This window comes from Centruroides sculpturatus, unplaced genomic scaffold (assembly GCF_000671375.1).
Source record: "Centruroides sculpturatus isolate CEXI.00-Female unplaced genomic scaffold, Cexi_2.0 scaffold1606, whole genome shotgun sequence".
Taxonomy (NCBI): domain Eukaryota; kingdom Metazoa; phylum Arthropoda; class Arachnida; order Scorpiones; family Buthidae; genus Centruroides; species Centruroides sculpturatus.
The window spans coordinates 64,567-87,026 of NW_019385762.1; the positions used below are offsets into that span (position 1 = coordinate 64,567).

General features: G+C 38.7%; 1 protein-coding gene across 1 annotated transcript in view; it reads left to right on the top strand.

Annotated features, from left to right (window-relative positions):
* The first annotated feature begins 6,604 nt into the window (after positions 1 to 6,604).
* LOC111641871 (tyrosine-protein phosphatase 10D-like) overlaps positions 6,605 to 22,460 on the top strand; it is an 87,530-nt gene continuing 71,674 nt past the window's right edge. Inside the window, exon 1 of the mRNA XM_023388124.1 lies at positions 6,605 to 6,904. Within this exon, the coding sequence (XP_023243892.1) occupies positions 6,605 to 6,904 (300 nt within the window). The remainder of the gene's footprint in view (positions 6,905 to 22,460) is intronic.

The following is a 22,460-nucleotide window of genomic DNA, read 5'->3' on the forward strand; positions in this document are numbered from 1 at the left end:
CCCTTTTCTTCCTGCTTCAGAGTTCTCAGGAATCTTGAAGACTTCCTATATTAATAATGTATATACATGCTTAACTATAAATTTTCTGACTACCTTTTCTTACCCTTAACGAAAACTCCCAAAAATATTTAAAATTGAACACAAATTGTAAGCAAAAACCAGTCTAATCAATTTGAAGTCTGAAATCGTTAAAGTGACAGTTAATAGAAATATAAATACAGGGTAGTTATAATTAAAGTTGCCCTACTCAGACCTATATATAGCCTTTGATGTATTTTGATGAAACTCAGTATATACGTTATATGGACCATGGGGAAAAGGAAAATGCAAAAAACTAATTATTTCAAATTTTTACCACTAGGTGAAAAAATGGCGCATGAACAAAAAACACGAAAAAGATATTTACAGCGTGTTCAACGGTAGCCCGATAGGTTTCTTGAGAAATTGCAACAATATGGCGTGTTATGCTTCAATTCAGGCAGAGTTCGTGTGCCTCCTCCATAGACACGATTTTTCAGATATCCCACAACCATATGGACTCAAAATACATCAAAGAGAACGGAATCTATACGAGACTGAGTAGGGCAACTTTAATTATAACCATCCTGTATTAACGACATTTACAACAAATAATATTCAAAACCGAATTTAATATATATTCGAGATAGCAAATGTATTTATTAGTTTTGCCGGGAAATTATAATATACAATTTTTGCACGCAAAGATTTACCAAGTAGATTCAATTGTACTTCGTCATGCTAACCAAGCACCAATTGTCAAAATTAACTACAGGTACAATGCTTGATTTTCAAGTCTGGCAGACCTATTATTAATTTAATTGAATATTGATAATTTATTCAAAAAATTTTGAAAATATTATGACAAAGATATGCAGAAATTTAAATTCGAACATTTATTTGATTCGCATTTTCAAGCATTATGGCATAGAATTTATTTCTAATCCAGTGGCGTGCTGTCATTGGAAGCGGTGGATGCGCCGCTTCCCTTGTATTTTCTAAAAAATACACATTAATTTTAATTATATAAAAGTAATCGCACAATATTTTATTATACCCGCATTATGTATCTTATTACAAATTTCTATACTACACGTGAAAAAAAAAATAATAAGATTGCTATTGTATATTCGAATATTAGGCCCTGTACACACTAGGCGTTTTTCAACGCGCGTTAAACGCTCGTAAAACGCCGAGCTAACGCGCGTTAGCTCGGCGTTTGACGAGCGTTTAGCGGAGCGTGCGCACTGGCTCGGTTTGGAAATGGATGTGGAAGTGATTGCTTGTGTGTGGCTCCACTATCGTCGCTATAAAAGACGACGGCGGAGGCAAAGAGAATTTTGGGTGCACCCAATATTACGAGATAGACTGACGCATGAAATGTTTGCGACGTTGTATCCAAAACTAAGACAAAATAAATTCAAGTTTTTTAATTCTTTTAAAATATCTATAAAATCCTTTGACGATGGTTGGTCTCTTTTAGATTTCATCAATAAATAGATCAGTATCGAAATGATCGTTCTCCATTTCAGCACATATATCTCAAAGCGCTCGGCTGACGCCCGCAAAACGCGCGATCGCATGTACGGTAACATGGCAGCACATATATCTCAAAGCGCCCGTAAAGCGCTCGCAAAACGCGCGTTTTAACAAAAATCTATAAGCGCTCGCAAAACGCGCGTTTAACGCGCGCTTGGCTTTTGAGTGTGTACGGCTACATAGAACTCTTGGTTCTTATAAGCGCTCGCAAAACGCGCGTTTAAAAGCGCTCGCAAAACGCGCGTTGAAAAACGCCTAGTGTGTACAGGGTCTTAGTGGCGGAGTGGAAGCGCTGTATTGTCAACATCCAAAAAGCCAGATTCGCGCACGCGCTTTACAGAGCACCAACCTCACCTGGTTTATCTGGTGGAAGCCTAAGACCTTGGGTGGATGCTACACGTATACCGCATCCAATTCTATCCAGGACCCGTTCTGGACTGTTAGCCGCCTGCCCGCTAGATATTTGGCCGCCCTCGCCCGATTACGTAAATCACGAGTAGATTTATAACTTAACCCGACCGATAAGAATTTACTGATGTTTTTATGATAGTTCTGTATTGTTGACAGGGGTTTAAAAAAATCTATTAAAATATTTGATATTTTTATTCCTTTCTCCGATTTTATGTTACTCGCGGATTTCAATGTTATGTGGGGGCCGAGGGGGAGAAATTTAAAAATACTCAAATGAACGATTATGTGTGATACAGTATATATCGTCATCGTCTCCCTTGCCGTCTGGACTGCCGAGCGGTAACAATCAACGACATGTTGAAGCAGTTGAGTCAGAGATAGATGCCTCGTTTACTACAACAACAACAACAACCCGTTTATTAAACACGAAAGAAGCTTACAAGATTTCCGCGATCTTGGAAGTTCTGCGGCCTCTGAGTCTTCCTCTCCTTTCCAAGATAGTCCCATTTTGGAATGGGAACTATGGAAATGAACAATTCCATCGGGTCTCGACGGCTCCGGGACGATGCGGTCGACTTCCTTTGATGTGTGGCGGTACGCCATGTCTTTGTACATAGGGGTAGATATAAGTTTTATTTCTCCTAAATTCCTTTGTCTTTAACGTGTTTCTAGAACTTTCTAAGCTATTCTTTTTCTATGGGTGGGGGGACCTTTGTCCAAGGACAAAGGGAGAAGACAAAAGGGGACATTAAGAAGCCCTGAGGCCATCAGGAGAACGAAGAAGACACTTTCGGGTCAGCGTCCGAGGTGTACAGACGTAGGAAACAGCAAGCTAAAGGTTTGTCACCTAGTGGGACAAACGGAGAAGGCTTGGAAGTCGTCTGCGAACGGACGAAAATTAGAAAGACACCCAGATTAAGACTTCAAGAAAAACGCTCCCGAATTCTCAAGAGACGGAATCAAGAGGAAGGAAATTGAGTTAATTCAAGTACCGATATAGAGAAGATAGGAGACTCCCAAGTTTACCCGGGTACCCCACAAAATCTGTCCTTTATACTTATCTCTTCTCTTCATATCTCTTAATTTCTTCACCCTTCTTCCTTAGCATATAAGCTAGATTAAGGTAGATTTAAGTAGTTGTAGTATCTTAAACCATAATCTTTTTATTGTCGCGAGCACGTGTTCTATTTGTGAAAATATAGAATTTTGTCGGACGGATTCGAACTTGTGCACGTACTATAGTTTGGGATCAAGTGTGTTTAGTGTAAACGAACCAGGTGTACGAAGGACTAAGTAGCTGTAGTTGAATAAATATCCTGTTTGATTTTATGGTTACTTCTTTGTCATNTTGGCTATTAGTTATAACAATAAAATAAATTTAATTTATAGTACAGTATATATTAATATTAATAAGTGCCTACTATTTCAATTCACATACTTTGCACAAAGGACAAGGGCCTCGCAAAGATCTGCCGCCCAGAGCCTCGCAATGGATAAGGCCGCCGCTGATCTTTTTATTGTCGCGAGCACGTGTCTTCTACTTGTGAAAACACAGAATTTTGTCGGACGCAGAGCCGGCCCTACCATAGGGCGAAAGGAGCAGCTGCTCCAGGCGCTAAGTCCTAGGGAACGCCTCAGTGGTAAAGAAAATTAAAGGGTATAAATTTGGGCCAACCAAGGGCAGTGGCGTAGCGAGGGGGTGCAAGGGAATGTATCAAGCACCGGGCGTCACTCGCAGAGGGGCGCCCAAATGGTCTCCAAGACAAACTATATGTGTTTCTGGAGGGGTCGCCAATAAAGTGTCGTGCCCCGAGCGCCATTTATGTTCGCTACGCTACTGACCAAGGGGACGCCATAATAGGATTTCGCTCCATCCTAAAACTTGCCTCGGGCCGGCACTGGTCGGACGGATTCGAACTTGTGCACGTACTATAGTTTGGGATCAAGTGTGTTTAGTGTAAACGAACCAGGTATACGAAGGACTAAGTAGCTGTAGTTGAATAAATATCCTGTTTAATTTTATGGTTACTTCTTTGTCATCATTTTTTGTCCTCCACACCACCACAGATGGAAAGTTGTCGATCCGAGGTCGGGAGATGGAAACGAAGATGAGCGCGAGACACACACACACAACAATAGATCCGTCACTTGGAACTTTTGGGAGAAGAAGCCGTCGCGTCCTTGAATGTCCGTGGTTTTATCCATTTTCCTCCGATTCCCCTTTCCGGTTGGTCTCTCCATGTCACCTGATACCCCGAAACCTTTCGGGGGCGCGGGCGAGGTCAAAATCGACGTTTAATTAATTCGATCTCCAACCGGAGATGGTCGACGGACTTACATTCTTCTATTGTTTAAAAGTTAGCGTCGGGTTTTCATATAAAAATCTATTTCTAACTACTATATTTTTTCTTTAAAACAAAATTATTTTAACGCGAATTTTAGTGAAGGTTCGGACCTGTCCAGAGCCTCACAGTTAAACCAGTGATATTACGATTTCGTATATCCCATCTTTAAGGGTATTTAGAAAATAACGTGTACAATTCTTGTATAATGTTAAAAAGTTAACTGTTACTTTGACAGCATCATTTACAACTAAATTTAATGAATGAGAGAGATGCACGACGTACAGAAAAAGCTCTAGAATTTATATTCCTTAAATTTACGGTTTACGTATTCGTTGTCATAAAAATTTGTCTTTCCACTTTTTTCCCGAGACTACAAATATTCGAGTACAAAGTAACCGGTTTCGACTTATTTCTACTTAAGAAGTAGTTAAATAATTAAGCGATTAGGGAATTGGGGACATAAATAAAACCCTGATGAAAGAGCCGAAATTTTACTTAAACAAAAGCTTAACCGAACCAATCTATAGCCGAGGAGCGGGGACTGATTTCTTCGTAATATTAGATGTAATAGAGAAATGTTTCCAGTTCAATGACAGTGACTGAAAAGTTGTAAATTTTGGAAATTTTCATGGTCCCTGGTCCTAAAACGAATTAGTTAGAAAACAAACGACGGACAATCTATTAAGTTTAACAAATTTAGATTTTTACAGCTATGGTGAGAGACGTTTAAAATGTACAACCGTGTCGTGTCCTTTGAGGTATACTAGTGATGCGACAAAGGAGGCATTTGACATTAACCGGTATCGACACCCTGGGGATTTGGCATGCATGCACGACTGCACACCTCCAAGATCGTCTCTGATTCTACTCGTAGGGAGCTATTTGACTAAGTGGTTAAGATTTAAAGAGCAAACAATATTTTATGTTATTTTTATGTACGTTTCATTACAAAGCTATATTTAACTATAATTTTCTTTAAAAGTATATTCGTACAATTGAAGAATATTTTGTACCAGGTATGGATATCTACCACACATTTTATTTCACCAAGTAAGATTTTATAATTTTATTTTTAATTTCAGCCATTATATCGTGGCTAGCGATTCAGAATGTAATTGCGATATTGAAAATTTATTTTAAAAAAGTTTTGGCTCGAGATCATATAATTAAAAAGAAAACAATATTAAAAGAGAAAGGCCAATGCTTAAGTTAAATATAAACGCTTCAATAAAAAAATTTGTTCGGCATTTTCGCGATAAAATGGCTCTGTAAATGCATAAAAATGCAAAAAATTGTTTTGTTGGCTTTGCCTACTAATTTCAAATTAAATTAGTGTGTGGAATAAGAATGTCTTTGACAATTTAGCTGGCAAAAGACACGAAAAATCGTCGATTCTTTCGTATTTGAAGCAATTTGGAAATCGAAGCGGAATAGAATTTAACATTAGTAAATAATATAAAATAAATATTGAAAATTGTAACGAGATATAAATAAATAGATGTTATATGTTTTTATCAAAGCAAGAATTGGCATTTAGAGGGCAAAGGAAACCTATTGAAACTAATAACAGAGGTAATTATATTGAACTTATTTATTTAGTACGTTAGATAAATAATCTATTAAAAATACATTTAGAGAATTAACTGATTGCCCCTGGAAATCGGCTTCTTACAAAAATACAGCTTCCCTATCATCAAATGTCACGGCACGCCACTGGCTGATTCTATAACTGATGCTTCGAGCTCTTTTATTCGTACCCTCAATAATTTGTCAGTTTTACCTGTGTAATAAACTTTATCGTTACAGTTTATATACAACATCAGACACTTTTAATTTTTCAGCATCACATATTTACAGGATTTTAAGTAATTTATCACAATCTTGTGATAAATTACTTAGGCTAACTTAGCTGCTAAAGCCATGCCATATTCTTAAAAACCTTTTTTATATTTTTCAAATAGGCGTATATCACCAATGTACGTAAAGGACATGTACAGTACTGAACTGTACGTATGTACCGGTACATTCACTATTCATAAATTGAACATTATAGCGATGTAATCTGTAAAGTTTTGTCTACTTATTTATTAATATATTTGGACTGCCATTGAACAGAATAAATATTTGGAACCAAGCGCGGGGTCCTGTTAACTTTAAAGAGGAACTTCCGCCGTAAATTGGGAAATGTAATGGAAAATAAACGGGAACGACCGCCTCTTCTTTCTCTTTCGCAGTTTCCAACGGCGAAAAATCTGGTAAAATACCGCCTTTTCGTCCGACCCAGCCTTACTATGTCCCGCAAAATTTCTCGGCGGCGCGGCGGCCGGGGAAAAAGCGCCACAGTCTATTTCGCGCGGTCGATCTGGCAACACGGTAGTAGCAGCTGCGCCGACATTTCGGGCGCAGGAGTCGCGGATCGGTCGGCGCGCCGTAGTTTAGCGGCAGTTTCGATCGCGACGTTGCTTCCGTTTTTTGTCACCACGGAAGAGTGTTGCCCGGAGGAGAAGAAGAGGGCCCGGCAGAAGGGCCCCGGGCCGACGGAGGTCCCGTTGGGTTGCCTGTCGGTCCTCTGCCTGCTTCTGTTAACTGGGGTGAGTTTCTTTCTTTCGTTCTTTCAGCCAGTCGCGCGCGGAGACTTTTCGCATTCCGCCGCGGGCACGTCGCCGTCGCGTGGCGGTCCCTCTCTTCCGGTTCCCGAAATATCAAAACGTATTTTCTTCGTGGGCCGACGGTCGGGCTTTCTCCGTCGACGCGGCTTCAGTCTTTCGAAAGAAACCGACGGGAGTCGGGCGACGCGGCCGATGACGTCTTCCGTCGCGCTTCGACGGCGTCGACCCGGTTTCTTCGCCGGGAGGAAGAATTTCTTCTATCCCCGGGAAACCGTTCTTTTCTTGTCCGATTTCCAGCCCGCGGCCGGACGAAACTTGGGGGCGGAGAGGCGGCGGGCCACAGTCAACCGGGAGAAAACCTAGGGCCACGGGGTTAAGAGCGTCCCGGACGGAAGTCCGGTGCGCGATTTGGGAGGGAAGGCGAAGGACAGGGAGAGAAATCCTTGGGGAGGGAAAGGAGTGCGAGGTCGACCGGTTAATAATTAGAAAAGAAACTGGTTTCTCGGGCGGAAAGGAATGCGCGTGACGGCCACCGGATTCCCGGCTCTCCACCGGCGAGAAGCGCGCCGGTCGCGGGCTCAATGCGTAGCGTCGCAGCTTCTTACGCAAATTCGACGTCGGGACCGAACCTGACCCCGGAAAGGTGGACGGCGGAGGACGAGCCCGACACCTGCCCCATCGATCGTCCTCAATTTCCCCAAATATTTCCCGTCTTTCTGTCGGCCGCCGGGAAACGTCCTCTTCCGGCGCGCCCGAGAACTTAATTACGGAAGAATCCGGGATCCGGAACGGAGGGAAGCGTCGAATACTTTTACGCACCATCCACGCGTCCGTCCGGGGAGCCGAAGAAGCGGCGATGGCGGGTTTAAATCTTACGTCGGCCGCGGAAAGGAGGCGGTAAGCGCCGCGCTCCGGACGGCGTTTAATCCCACCCCATCAGATGTTTTCCGGGTGGGCGACCGGTATTTTTTCGGGAACGGCCGTTATCGACTCATAATTAAAATTAATCCGAGCAGGTAGTCGGCCTCCGACCCGCACCGATTCCCGGGTACTTTCCCGACGTGACTTTTGGCGGTGGGAGACGGAGACCGGAAGTACCCGGAAGAATTGGAATATTAAAAATATTTCAATTTACCGTTGGAAACGTTTTTAAAAACGACGTTTTCCGGTCAGAACCTATACATTTTTCGTCAGAGAAAGGACCGGTCGTTCGTCGTCCGCGGTGACGGGTGACGATGCACACGCGAGAGGCTCCGTTTTTAAGAAAGAGGAAAATGGCATGAGCCTAGTGGAATACGTCTGTATTAGGTATATTTATCGGAGGAATTACGGGAGGGAAAATAATTATATGGGGGCGCCACGATAAAGAAACGGCCCGAATACAGTCGATCCCCCTATAAGATCATTGATTTTTCCGTTTTATCTGAATTACATGTTGTACGAGTCACTTAGATTTTACAAATATGTGAGCCGTTCACAGCCCGGCACACGTATTTGTAAAATCTAAGTGACTCGTACAACATGTAATTCAGAGAAAACGGAAAAATCAATGATCTTATAGGGGGATCGACTGTAGTTCGCCTGACGCATTCCGCGGTTAATAGAAAAAAATAGGTTTAGAACCGATTCCGTTTATGGCAAATCCGGTCTTCGATTTAACTTTGGAAAAAGGCAAAACTGAGGATTTCAAATAAATCGAGCGCTGCCGAATAAGAGTTAGGGAAACGGATAAAATAGTTCATGCGCTACTTCTTAAAAGTTCTTAGGTAAATTATAAACAAAGTAATAAGGTTAGCCACACCGGAGGTGGCGCGCCCTATCCTTTGACTTAATTGAGTCTACGCCCATAAAATTCGGTGGGAAAAGATTTTTATTTTAGAAATAATTATTTACGCTGCAGTTTACGGAATTAAAAAGTAAAAGAGAGAGAACGGCGTCGAATTTACCTACTACTTTTTGTCCGCGGGTAATAATTACGGCGACAGGGGACCGGTGAGGAAAATACCTCCCGGCTAGGGTTTTTCTTAACGGGATTCCGGAATTCCGGTTGCTTTTTAACCCAGGAAATATCCCGATAGGTTCTTCTTATCTTGAGAAATCCCGCAAATTTCTTAATTAAAAGTTTACTTGTTTCTTATTTTGTGTTAAGATCAAGGAAATTTTGCAAATAGAAAGTATAATTAACTCAAACTGTCAGAATACATTTGTATTTATTAATTTTAAGCCCGCTTATTAGTTTTTTAAATTTTTGCTCGTTATGTCATATCACAATTGTTAATAATGAATACGTAGCCTATTTGTGGCAAGACTGAAAATTCTTTACTTGTCGGAACCTGTAATATCTCGAATAATTGCGCTTTTGCTGGCTTAATTTTTAACAATGCCCAATAGCTTCGATAACTGCATTATGCCAGGTTGTACAAATTGGGTCATGATACAAACGAGTACTAGGTATGAGAGTATGAAGTTTTTCTTCATAAACCTGATTATTAAATCCAAACGAACTGCCGAATTATCGGGCTATAAGCTCGATGCCGCTATTAAAGCAGCCGAGGTAGACAAATCGAGAATACTAGACGGCAAAAGAAGTGCATCCGCATCAATTGAATCAAAAAGGGCATTCTCGGTAGCGGGACTTTTCGTTACTAAAATAAGAACCTGATTGAGTGATCGGTGTATCGACCATCTTTGCTTTTTTAAAATCTTATAAAAGTTAAAAGTAGCTGCTTACCGAATTACTGGAGCGAATAACACACAATCAAGAACCTTTAAAATCCAGTAACACAATTTTAATGAAAACATATAACGAACGTTTTCGAAGGTTTTTAACCAAAGAAATTCCAAAATAGAATGCATAGAAAAAAACATATTTAAAAAATTATTTTTTTAAAACTTGGAACAACACGTAACGTATATAAAAATTTATACGGTAGACAATATACAAATCATAAAATATATAACTATCACACATACAAAAATGTTTTAAGAAGTAACTAATGGCATAGATAAATTAATATATGTTAGGGTTGCCCGGTTTTTCATAAATGTACTGTATCTCCATGCATACGATACAGTGTTGTCGTCTTTAAAGTTAATACATTTGCCGGTCAGGCCGGCCTTGTAAATTTCTAAGGCTACCAGGTTCCGAATATGGTCCGTTTGAAAAGACTGCCTAATTAACTTGTCATTTTGTAGGTCTGCACGCACGTCGTGGTCAGTGGCATACGTGATGGTATGCCTTTTGTTAGCAATGTCGTACCGATGTTCCCGCACCCTTTTTTGTAATGATCGTGTAGACTAAGTTCCTTTGGAATCTATTGTACCTGACCGGAACACTATATAGCCCTACTCCTGGCGGTCTACTTTCATCGGTCCTGTCCTTCTCGTTGCGTAATAACTTATATATGGTGTTGGATCTCCCGTACGCGAGTTTGGACCCTATTATATTTGCCAAGTATTAAAAGTTCAATAATATTTTCGTAGTGATTATTTAAAGATGAAAATAATTTTTCTGCAGCAATTACAAAATATTCCATACATGTTCAGGAATGGTATGTCGCCGCATTCAGAAGTAACAAACATTACTTAATTCGAAAATTATCAGGATGTCTAACGTTCACATTAACTTCCGTTGTTTTTTTAAATAAAATTCTGTCCAATTGAGAGGGGGAAAAGATTCCGAAAACAAAATGTTTTCTGCAGAATTTAGTTTGTCTTCAGTCACTTCAAGTAATAAATAATCGAATAGAATCTGTCAGTAGTACTTCAGGAGAAACAAGATGCTGTAGTGATAGCCACCTCGTTCCGCTACTTTCGGCATTTATTATTTAATTGTAAGATTCGAATTTTTCCAGTTCTTTACAATTTTCTTCACTAGCCGGAAAAACTCATCATTTGTCTTAAAAGTTCTTACGTTACATCGCCACGAAAACTCCGCTAGCTATTATAGAATAGGTATGACATATGTGCTTAATAATGACAATTTTATTATTACTAGTCCAGTGTATTGCTAAGAGAATTGTGAGATCGAACGGTGACACTCGCATCGTCGTTACGCATTCGATAACGGAATTTTGTAATTATTTGGTAGTCTTCTTATCAAGTAATAAATATTTTATACATTTCTTCTGTGAACTTCACAGGATCTAAAAGTTGCATCGCAACAGACCCATTAAACACCAATATTCTTTGTTAATACACACAAACATCTATTTAAGGAAATGTCTGTACTTTGGTTAAGCAAGATCCAGAAATTTTTAATCGTAGATGTACAGTACACTTGAAATCTTCCCAGCGATTGAGGCTGTGTACACATTAGGCGTTTTGCGTTGCGTTAAACGCGCGTTAGCTCGGCGTTCGACGACCGTTTAGTGGAGCGTGAGCACTTGCTCAGTTTGGAAATGGACATGAAAGTAATTGCTTGTGTGTGCCCCCTCCATCGTCGGTATATAAGACGATGGCAGAGGCAATTCTTACACGAGACGAGATAAATAGATCAGTATCGAAATGGAGAACGATCATTTCGATACTGATCTATTTATTGATGAAATATAAAAGAGACCAGCCATAGTCAAATGATTTTATAGACATTCTAAAATAATTAAAAAACTTGGGTTCATATTATCTTAGTTTTGGATACAACGTCACAAACATTCCATGCATCAGTCTATCTCGTAATATTGGGTGCACCCAAAATTCTCTTTGCCTCTGCCATCATCTTTTATAGCGACGATGGAGAAGGCGCACACAAGCAATTACTTTCACATCCATTTCCAAACTGATCCAGTGTTCACGCTCCACTAAACGGTCGTCAAACGCCGAGCTAACGCGCGGTGTGTACGCTGATGACGCGCGTTTAACGCAATGCAAAACGTCTAATGTGTACACAGCCTAAGAAATAATAATATACGATCCGCTGTTGGCAAAACGAAATTTTGCTCTGCAAAATATAAACGTAGTCTCGTTTCTAAATTGTTTTACTTGCTGAGGTTTCAGTCTCGTGTAAGAATCAGTATGATGAACCGAGTGTTTTTAATCACTATTCAGATATTTAACTTTGTTTTCTTTTTCTTCATTAGCATCATTTATTAATTTTAGCTTCGGAACGCAATTAGGTTACATGCAATACAAAGTCGTTACTTTTAGGACGGATGCGCATGCCCCGCGCAACGAAAAGCGGCACATTGAAGTCACGTTTTTCGCCGCAGAAGCCCACTTCGCGCCATTTTTCTCGTACCGCAAAAATCGGTCGAATTCTACCTTTTGCGCCGCCGCTGTATCGCATTGCTAATGGCCAATTGCGGTTGGTTTGGAAGTCGCGAGAAAGTTGAATCACGTTTTGTTTCAATGACGCAGTGGCGTACCGTTGGTGTCAGCCGCCCGGACGGAGGAAAATTTCGGTCCCCCTTATTTAGGTATATCAATTTAAAAGACCAAAATTCAGTTTTGTCACAGAACAAGCAATGAAAAATTCGGTGGTAGTGCAGCGATCTGTTTAAAATAGTTCTATTGGACATTAGTGGTGAAGGCTATATGAACGCGAATGAATCGTACAAGAAAAAAAAACAAAAACAAAAAAAAAAGGTCAACAGGTTTCACAGGATTTCCTCGGATGAGCAACTTACTAGTTCACCCTGACGATGAGCCGTTCCCGGACTGTCCGGACGATAGCACTATCGTAGGCGCGATGCAAGTATAGATTAGGATGTTTCAAATTTTTAAAACATATTATTATTTATTGTGAAATTTTGCCGCCCCCTAAAAAGTGCCGCCCCCACTACAGTTCGCCACTGCAATGACGGAAAGTTCATCGCGGTTAACCGAGATAAACGACATCAGAATAAAAAGAGAGGATAAATATGGCATACGATACGGAAGCTTTTGTTCGAATGGTAGAAAGTTATTCATTTTTTCTGCGATAAAAGTAGAAACGACAAAACAATGAATCTTACTGAAAATAGTATTTTTTTTATCGAAAGATATTAATTGAGGAATAAGTGTATTCTGCACACCGGTTTTTACTCGATGTAAACAAATATCTCTAATTCAAAATCTTCGGTCAAATCTACTTCGACGGCGTCTTCTAGCAAAATAAAACCAGCCATACAAAACGAAATTTGTAAGCGCGGGAACAGCGGCAGTGTCGGTATCGTTCGCCATCTTGAATATTTTACGCATGGCCGACATCTAATAGGATTGCTGTTTGCCAGTTGTCGTGCCGTGGCGCGGTGAAGATGCATTTTGCGACGTCGCTTCTCGTTCCCGCGAGTCGTGTGCATCCACTCTTACTTTTCTATAGCGATCGTTTAAAAATGTTCTTTTTGACATTTTCTCTGCAGTTTTCCTAACAGTTCGCATTCTCGTCGTTATTAACATTTCCTTTATTATACTTTTCGACGAAACGACTTTCACTTTCTACAATAAAGGCAGTAGATAAGTTATAACGTGTCGTATAACGTAATCATGCAGTAATAAATCCCAGGTGCATGGGAAGAAGGGGAGAAAGTGTAGGTCTCGAGTTGTGTACCGTCTGCACTCGCCTAACGTCAGCTCTGAATTGCTGCGATTCCGTCCGTCAGAAACGGCCCGAGATCATTCTGTTGTCGTTTCGAGTCATCAAATGTGGTAAAAGCAGGCATTACGGGTGTTTGCTAATGGCTTACGTCGATGCTTCCGTAAGTTATGAGAGCGCTGGAAAAAGTGTATCGCGCCCGAGGGGATTGTTTTGAAGATGGGTCCGCGTTCAGGTTTTAAACTATTCGAGGCAAAGAACTATACGCCAAGTCTTCGAACTTTTGGATTCTACAACGTAAGTGTGTATAGTGTCTATATGTATACATAATAATAATCTTTTATTAGCGTATGCTTGGCTCCGCTATGCATAACCAAGCTGATAATCAAAAATTAACATAGTAAATCAGGTACAGAATTGTAGGAAATAGCAAAGAAATAAAATTAAGAAAGAGTGAACAAATTTACAATATTTATAATAAATAATGCGAAAACCAATTCGCATAGATCATCTACCTCGGCAACTCGCTGTGGTAGTTAACAAAGGGGGTATAGCTTGTACATAAAGTGTAGAGAATAAGTTAAGATTGGTCTTCAGCTGCTTGCAGTGACTTTCGAAAGCTCCGAGTACTGCTTGACCAAATTTTTGGAGATGAGAAAGGTCTTTGTTCTTGATAAGTAGGCCGGGCTCAAGGCCAGGTATTGCCAGTGTCGTAGGTCAGGAGTCGGAGTTTGTTCCTTTTCAATCATAATAAATTTGTTAGTATAGTGTTGGTACCCGTCTTTCACTCCACATATAGGACAAAGCTTGTCAGTTCTTCCGGTAAATCTGAAGAAATACGAACTAAATTTCCCACGATTAGTGAGAAATTGTGTAAGGAAAAAGGACAAAACCACTTATAGTTAAGTAAGTCGAAGATGTTAGGAAGAAATTTATAAATAGTGGCATTGTTGCATTTCTTTCTAAGTAGTAATCACCTTCTCCAGAAGAATTCTCTTCATCGTAGTAGTAGTAGGCCTACTAATTTTATCATAAGTGATTGGTAGTTTGAGATTACTAGCAGCTTGTTGCTGACGATGACCTGTCCAGTTTATTTGATAGTTGTGACGGACGCTTGAATAATATTATGTATGTCACTTAAATATATTACTTTTCTTATACTTTTACTTATTCGCAAAACAAAGTTTAAAACGAAAAGCCTTACCTTTTATTATTTAATTGCGATGCGAGGCAAATCATCAGTATTAAAATGTAACTATAATAATACACATTCTTATTCTTATTTTACGTATTATTTGTAAATAAATAATGTAAAGAAATGTTGTTAACTACACGTGAATAAATTCACTAAGGTGTAATAAGAGACTTAAAAGCGACGGCAAATGGCGTGGTCGTCCGTTTTATTCGAGGAAGCGTCGGTTCACATTACCTCGATTAATAGGGGTTCAATACGTATACTGTATATTATATATATATAGTAGAACCTCGACTTTTCGACATTATATATGTGTATATCATTCGATTCAGTTTAGCGTGAAAAATTCGCATTTAAATGTAAAATTTGGAATGTTGAGGCCGAGGTATTGAGAAAGACTAAAAACAAGACAATCTTCGAACAGCTGAACCGGTAACTGGTCATAGCCAGGATGGGGCTGGCCACCTGCCAATCTCGAAAATGCCGGAGGGATCGATTAACAGGCATAATTTTAGAAATGTTTTTTTATTAAATTTTTTAGCATAATATTAATGAAAGACGTTAATAACGATTAAAATATTATACTAGAATTAACCTAATTATCAATAATTTGTATTATTTCTCTCCTTAATTGAACGAGATTTTCGTAGAAGTCTAGTCGTTAATACTAAGCCAGAGCCGAATTTTGTTTCCAATCCTGCCCTGCACCTAGCGCTAACTGAATTTATTATAATATGCCCGCGACGTTGGCTCCCAACAGTTTGTATCGACTAGACTCCAGCCATTCGATTGTTCTACCTCTGTAACGAATTGTTCCGTAAGAATTTTTGTTTGTGCGGCATTAATTTTTTGGAAAAATCCAAAAACATTTGGGTGACAACTTCACGCTAGTCCCCACTATTGCTTATCGTTTTGAAAATGTGTCATTCGATTGTTTGTCTATACCGCATTGTTCTGTGAAAATTTTCGTTTGCATCGTGATATTTTGGGAATTAGAACCGACTTAATCTATATTAATCTTGACATCTGTGTGCTTTCTGTGAAGATGCCCCTCGGGCGTTTCTACCCAATAAGAATTGCTGCGAACAGATTGCTCTTTGTTTGTATTGGCTTGTTCCATGAAAACTTTTGTTTGTACTGTACCATAACACTTGGGAGATAGGTCAATGTTACTTCGATTGTAATTTATCAGTTAGATTCGAATTTGCATCCAGGCGGGGTCGTACGGGACTCCTTAGATAGAGCGGTTTCCTTAAGCCATTGATTTTTTAAATAAATGAAATAAAATGTTTCTTTACTAATAAAAAGCAGTCTTAAAGGTAAATACGATATTCATTTTATAGGGTAGGAACCACTACAAATCTCAGTTTTCTCAGGGCCAGGGGAAAAAAATCTTCATCTCCTCACTAGACGATTCCGATCCTAGGCGTTTGTACCAGGTATACAACTGGACAACGGTTAATTATTGTATGTCGGAAGCGGTTAACAAAGCACCTCAAAGTTCTTGGAAAACCATTTCTTACTAAGAACTTTTATACATTTTTTGTGTTAATTTATATTGTATTTAATGTATAATGTAATGTATTTTTAACTGTAAGTAATCGTCGTCTTTGTTTTTATATATATTTGTTAATTTTGGGGTAGATATGAAGGGACATCGTCAATTGGGCTACCGCGAACTGGGCGACAAAATAAGAGATTAAAACAATAAACAAAATAATAGTTTTTTTTCCCTTTATAAAAGTCACCGTTCTTTTCTATTGTTTCCTTGCCCTTTAAATTTAAATGATATTTTTAAGAAACGAGTTAAAAGAATATTTCATAATTAACAAACATATTTATATATATTACACAACATATTTATTTATTTATTTTTACAAGTAAATAGAAAAGTCTGGAAAAACAGTCGATATATACCCCAAAATTAACAAATATATTTATACATAAAAACAAAGCTATTATCTTAATCTTTGCTATCGTTACTTTTTGTCCAAGCAACGCTGGTTCATCCTCTAGTAGTTAAATAAAATATATCCTCCAAATCACATGCTTGCTAAGCGTGCAAAAAGTTTTAAGTTTCTATCCCCCCAGCTGTCCTGTATCCGATTATCAACTATTACTTCGGGACTTTTCTATTTACTTGTAAAAATAAATAAATAAATAATATGGTATGTAATATGTATAAATATGTTTGTTAATTACGAAATGTTCCTTTAATTCGTATCTTAAAGAGTACAGTATTTAAATTTACAAGGCAGGGTAACAATAGAAAAGACTGGCGACTTTTATAATGAAAATAAAAAAATTGTATTTTGTGTTATTTATCTCTAATTCTGTTGCCAGTTGACGGCGGCCCATTTGCACCAAAAGGTTTTCCCTACACATTTTCTTTTGCTACCGATTTTTAATAAAATTAATTAAGATTGGTATTGCTAGGCACAATTTTTACGCCAAATACCGGTAATCTGTTTCGAAAACTTGAATGTGTAAAAAGAGAAACAGCCCATAGTTTACGCAATGTTGTTATTACTTAATTAAGCTGAACTAAGCTCTTAAAATCGCACGATGGTCATTACGTACTGTACATCTTAGGAGAATAATCTTTACCGGTCACGGATTAATTAACACCCGGACTTCTGCGTTGAATTTAATAATGATTTTCCGATCTTGCTCCCTCTTACCCTTTGTTGAATAGAATAAAGTGACATTAAGTTAACTTAAAAAAATCAGAACAAATAATTTTATTGATATGTTGCTAGAACGATATGTTGTTTAACTTATTTAAGTTAATTTAATGTCACTTTATTAATATGTTATTTAACTTTTAAAACTAAGTTAAATAACATATCGTTGTAGTAACACATCAATAAAATTATTTGTTCTGTTTTTTTTCCTCTCGAGTTTTTCCCCGTTTCGGGCCCGAAGGCTGTACTAGCCATACAAAACAAAAACTACTTTTCGTTACAGTAGACCAAAAGTAACGCCCACCTCGTTCCCTCTACTAGTTACGCTACTGGACAAGAAGACAATAGCTCGTGGTCTAATGATTTCCTTACCGTGTATACCAGCCTTTAAAGGCTGGTTTATACGGTAAGGAAATCATTTTCAGGGTAGGGATGGGTTTGCCTTAGGTAAGCCTTTAAGGATAAGCCTTTAGCTTATCCTTAAAGGTAAGCCTTTGAGGATGTGATTAACAGACGAAAAAAACTCGGATATAACTGGCTGGATCGAACATAGTAATTTACAAAACTTATTAAAATATCTCCCAACGTATAAAGAATTATTTTTATTTAAAAATGGATAGATAGAAAAAAAATCACCTTACCGTGAAACTTACGATAGAAAAAAAAATTTCCTTACCGTGTATAACAGCCTTTATCTGGCTTTTAAACGTTTTTCACAGAAGACTAGAACGATCGATTGTTTTATGAATTATTTGTGAATTCGCACGGGAAGTTAACCTGGTTTTCAGTTTCCCTGTTGTGTTATACGTATTTTTGTGTGTTAGTGAATGGCACGATTTTGTTCACCCTCTTTTGAAGCTTAATAACTTATGTGCTTTTTGTCGAAAATTTCTGGAATTTCGCAAGGAAGTTTGTGTATTAGGGAGATTGATGCTATTAAATTCTGGTGATTAAAGATCAAGGAGGTGAGGAGATAAAGTGGGTCGAGTACGGTCTGACTTAATGAAGACTTTACTCGTTATTAGCATTTACAATTTTTTATAAACCCATCCCTACCCTGAAAATGAAGTTTTCACCATTTTATAATACAGTATAACCTCCGAATAGTGAACACCGTCGGGACCGAGAAGTTTTTCCGCTATTTAGAGGTAAATATAATGGTGTCTTATTTGAAGGATCTGGGGATTGTAAAATTGTCCGTTAAGTAGTGGTGTTCGCAATTCGGGAGTGTTCCTTAATGGAGGTTTCGCTATAATTAAAAATATAGAACATTTTAAAATAAAAATATCTAACAGATGGTTATGGAACTCGTTGCTGGATGTTTTGATTTGCTAATACTCGGTGCGGTAACCTATCTACTATTACTCGCTCCGCTGGAAAATAAGTCGATCATCTTACCTTAGGCACAAGCACGAAGAAAAGTCAGAATAAATAAATAGCAGGCGAAAGGCGGCACGACGCGACACGCATCGTAATTATAATCGGTTTCATTCGTATACAGGCGTGCCAAGTGCCGAATAGACACAACCGGCCGGCGGCAACTATAAAGCGAGCGCGGTAAGAAACGGCGTTGACGAAAGACGAGCCAATCGACTATTTTCACACTTTCGTTATGGCCAGACTCCGATGACGTTTTTCGTATTACTTAAGGCTGCGACGCGCTAGGCCAGGGATCACCAAACTACGGCTCGCGAGATCAGCTCATCCGGCCCGCTGCCACACTGTGCCACAAATGAGCTAAAATATAATTATTTATATGAAAATATCATAGATTGTAGATAAACTTACACTTATTTTAATTCTTCTACATAGTAAGTAAAAATGTTAAAATTGGTCCAATCTAATTTTTGCATCTGACATTAATATAACTTTTAGGAAAATCAGTGAAATAAAAAATTCGGCGACATTTTGCGACTTTGGATATCGGAGCGCTTTTTGTGTAAGTACCTACAATGAAGTTTCTAAGAAAAGCAATTACGAGCTTGCTGCAGCGATCGTATTTGTGTATTGGTAAATAAATATGTTGGTAGTCTTTATTTTTTGTGTATTCAGTCTACTGTATTGAACAGAATAGTTATGCGGCCCGCGCTCGTCATTCTCTCAGTTATCTGTCCAGTTGTGAAAATAGTTTGGTAACCCATGCACTAGGCGATTTCACGCCCGGAGACAAAAACCCGTCAACGTTCCGTAATGTTCACAGACACGAGGACAAGTTGCCGGAGTGGTACAATCGACATTTCTACTCGGTAATCGTAAATTTTCGTCAACGGCGCAAAAGCGCATATTTTTGGGTACCTTGTGGCGATGTTCTTTAATAGGGTGGCTATACCGTAAATTGATTTTTACTATCGAATTAATGAAATTAAACGTATCCCGTCGACCGGCGACCGTCCTCCATTTTTATTTTTGTCTGGTAAATGAGAACTGTACTTGATAAATTACACACGCTCGTCGGTTATGGCCATCGATGGGAGACTTTTTGTCTGGCAAAAGTTAAAGCCATTTCACTCCCTTAAGACTGCTCTCCCACTGCCCGAGAAATAGGCTTTGCTCTGGCCCGGCCAAGTGTCTCCCACAAAAATCATCCAGTGTGTCACCGCCTTTACTAGTTTAACCACTACCAATAAAAATCACACATTTCTGGAAGGACAGAATTGTTGCGGCATCAATATTAATTTGCTGACACGCGATTCCCGAGCAAACCCATGTTACTGCTATCCCATCCTAGAGGTCCTGCCATCACTCCATCACTAATATCAGCGTATCCCTCCTGCAACTCCAGTGCAACAACCTCTATCTATTAGATCTATGCACCATACCCATAAGGTCACCGGATTAGGTTTTTTTTGGTATAGTATGGTTATACCAAGACCATGTATGCACCATAAATATAGTTAAAATTGCAGCAGGATGTTTATAGACACTGCTACTACATTAAAACCAATGATCTACCAACATGCCATCCCCGAGCAGGAATTAAAACCTATATACAATTAAAATCCTTATATATACTATATATAAATAAAACCATATATTGTTGGTGCACAGGAATAGTGACACAACTCAAAAAAATAGTTCTTCCAGAACAGCCATTTAAAAGTTTCTTTATTCCTGCAAGGCTTTGTCATGATCTTGTTTTTAAAATTTTCAAATCTGTTTTGGAAATAAATATTAGTGTTCGTTCTTCCACATAAAAATATGGGGAGTTTGCTATACATTTCTACAATAAACTCGAAATTGGAAATTTTTGAGTTGTGTCACTATTCAGCACCAACGACACGTACAGTACTTATTCTCTGTAAAAATAAATAAATTCATTTTATATGCATAAGAAAGTTCCAAGAAGGAAATCGCAAACACTTTTGAAGATTTACGTATTACGTAAAGTGAGAGAGAATGGTTTTGTCATCATCTAATTTTAACGTATAAAAATGTTTCATCTGAGCTCCCGTTTGCAGTTCGTGCGAATATAGAAAACTAAATATATTCTTATTTTAACAAATATCTCCAATTTCTTCTCTAATTTAAATTTCAAAACTAAATAAAATTTATTCACGTACGTCAATGGTCCGTATAATAAAGTAGCTTTTTATTTTGAAACCCACTTATGTCGAGAGCAACTTCTAAATGAAAAAATACTTTATTTGAAATTATAAAAGGAGTGCTGTGGCTCTAACTCCAAGGAACGCGCAGTTTACAACGCGTAGTTAGCGCGAAATCTATACCGTAATCTTTGAACTGCGGCTCCATAGGAAACTTTTGTGTACCGACCTTACGTTTATAAACCTCGATACGGTATTTTCAGTACGCGAGTGATCGGCTTTAAGATAAGAACACCCGGAAAACTACGAGCAACAACCGGCGTTTTAAATCAAAATCACGTAAGAGAATTGGACACGTAAGTTTTGTAAATAATCCGCGCAGTTTTATTTACAACCGAAAGAAATGACGAAATACACGAATGGTGCCCTAAGAAAGATTTTATATACGGCAATATTTAGTCGACGTCCGAACGTGCGGAAACGACAGGTTGAAGCCGAAGAGGTTCGCCACGAAAACGTCGGCTTCAACTTCTAAGATTGGTCAAGACGATCAGATAGCACGCTCCACAAAAGCGAATCAAATATTAACTTTGTTTAAAATAAATTTTGTAAATTCTTGGAATCANATCAACATATATTACATTACATTTCTACTTCAGATATACTAATAATACATTCTAATAATACTAATATATCCTAAAAATAGCAGATTGTCATTGGCAACGGCAAAAGAGTGGAAACATCATTCGCACTTGTTCGAAGAAAGTCCATTGTTCGTCTCACGTAACTGCCGAACGGAAAGTCCGTTCTTCGCAGCAAGTCCGTTGCTCGAGTCACGTAATGGTCAAACAGAAAGTCCGTTATTCGCAGCGTCCGTTATTCGAGGCGTACGTTATACGAGGCACCACGTATATATATATGGTTTTAATATAATATGGTTTTAATATATATACATACATATAGCCTTCTTGATAAAAAGCACTGAATTCAGCGTTAATACGATTTTTCTTGTATCGCAAGTACTTTCGACGAGTATTATATCGTCGTCTTCAGGCGAAAAAAAGAACAAAATTTGAATTAGAATGTGCAGAATGTTCCAAGTAGAAAACGGAAAATTTTTCTTGTCAATTTCTAAATTATAGCGTTCGGTAATTCCGTTGGTCAAGTGCAACAAGCTTTTGCTGGAGTTCGAAATATTTTAAATCCACACGACTAGCAGCGCATGCGTTGAGGAGCGATCGTACTAATTGTGCGACTCTTGGCGCTTTTTGCTATTTAAACGCTGGTATAAAGTAACCCATATTTCGGGCAAGTCGAGTGTGGGGACGTTGCATGCGTCTGTGGTCATTGTAAGGAGCGCTTCCCAAATAAATGTAATTCTTCTGTTGTTACAGCTCCTGAGCAACGCTGTTTTTGACCATAACGGGTTATAGCCCTGCTGTAGAACTTTTCTGGCGAGCTCTGTGGTCTGTCTTCCTTTGTTTATATCATCTTGATGTTCCGCGATACGGCAAGCGAGCATTCTTGTCGTTGCCCCTATATACTTCTCAATTGTCCCCGTTATTGGATTTTCCAGTTGCACTGCGTATATTCCCGATTTTTCTAA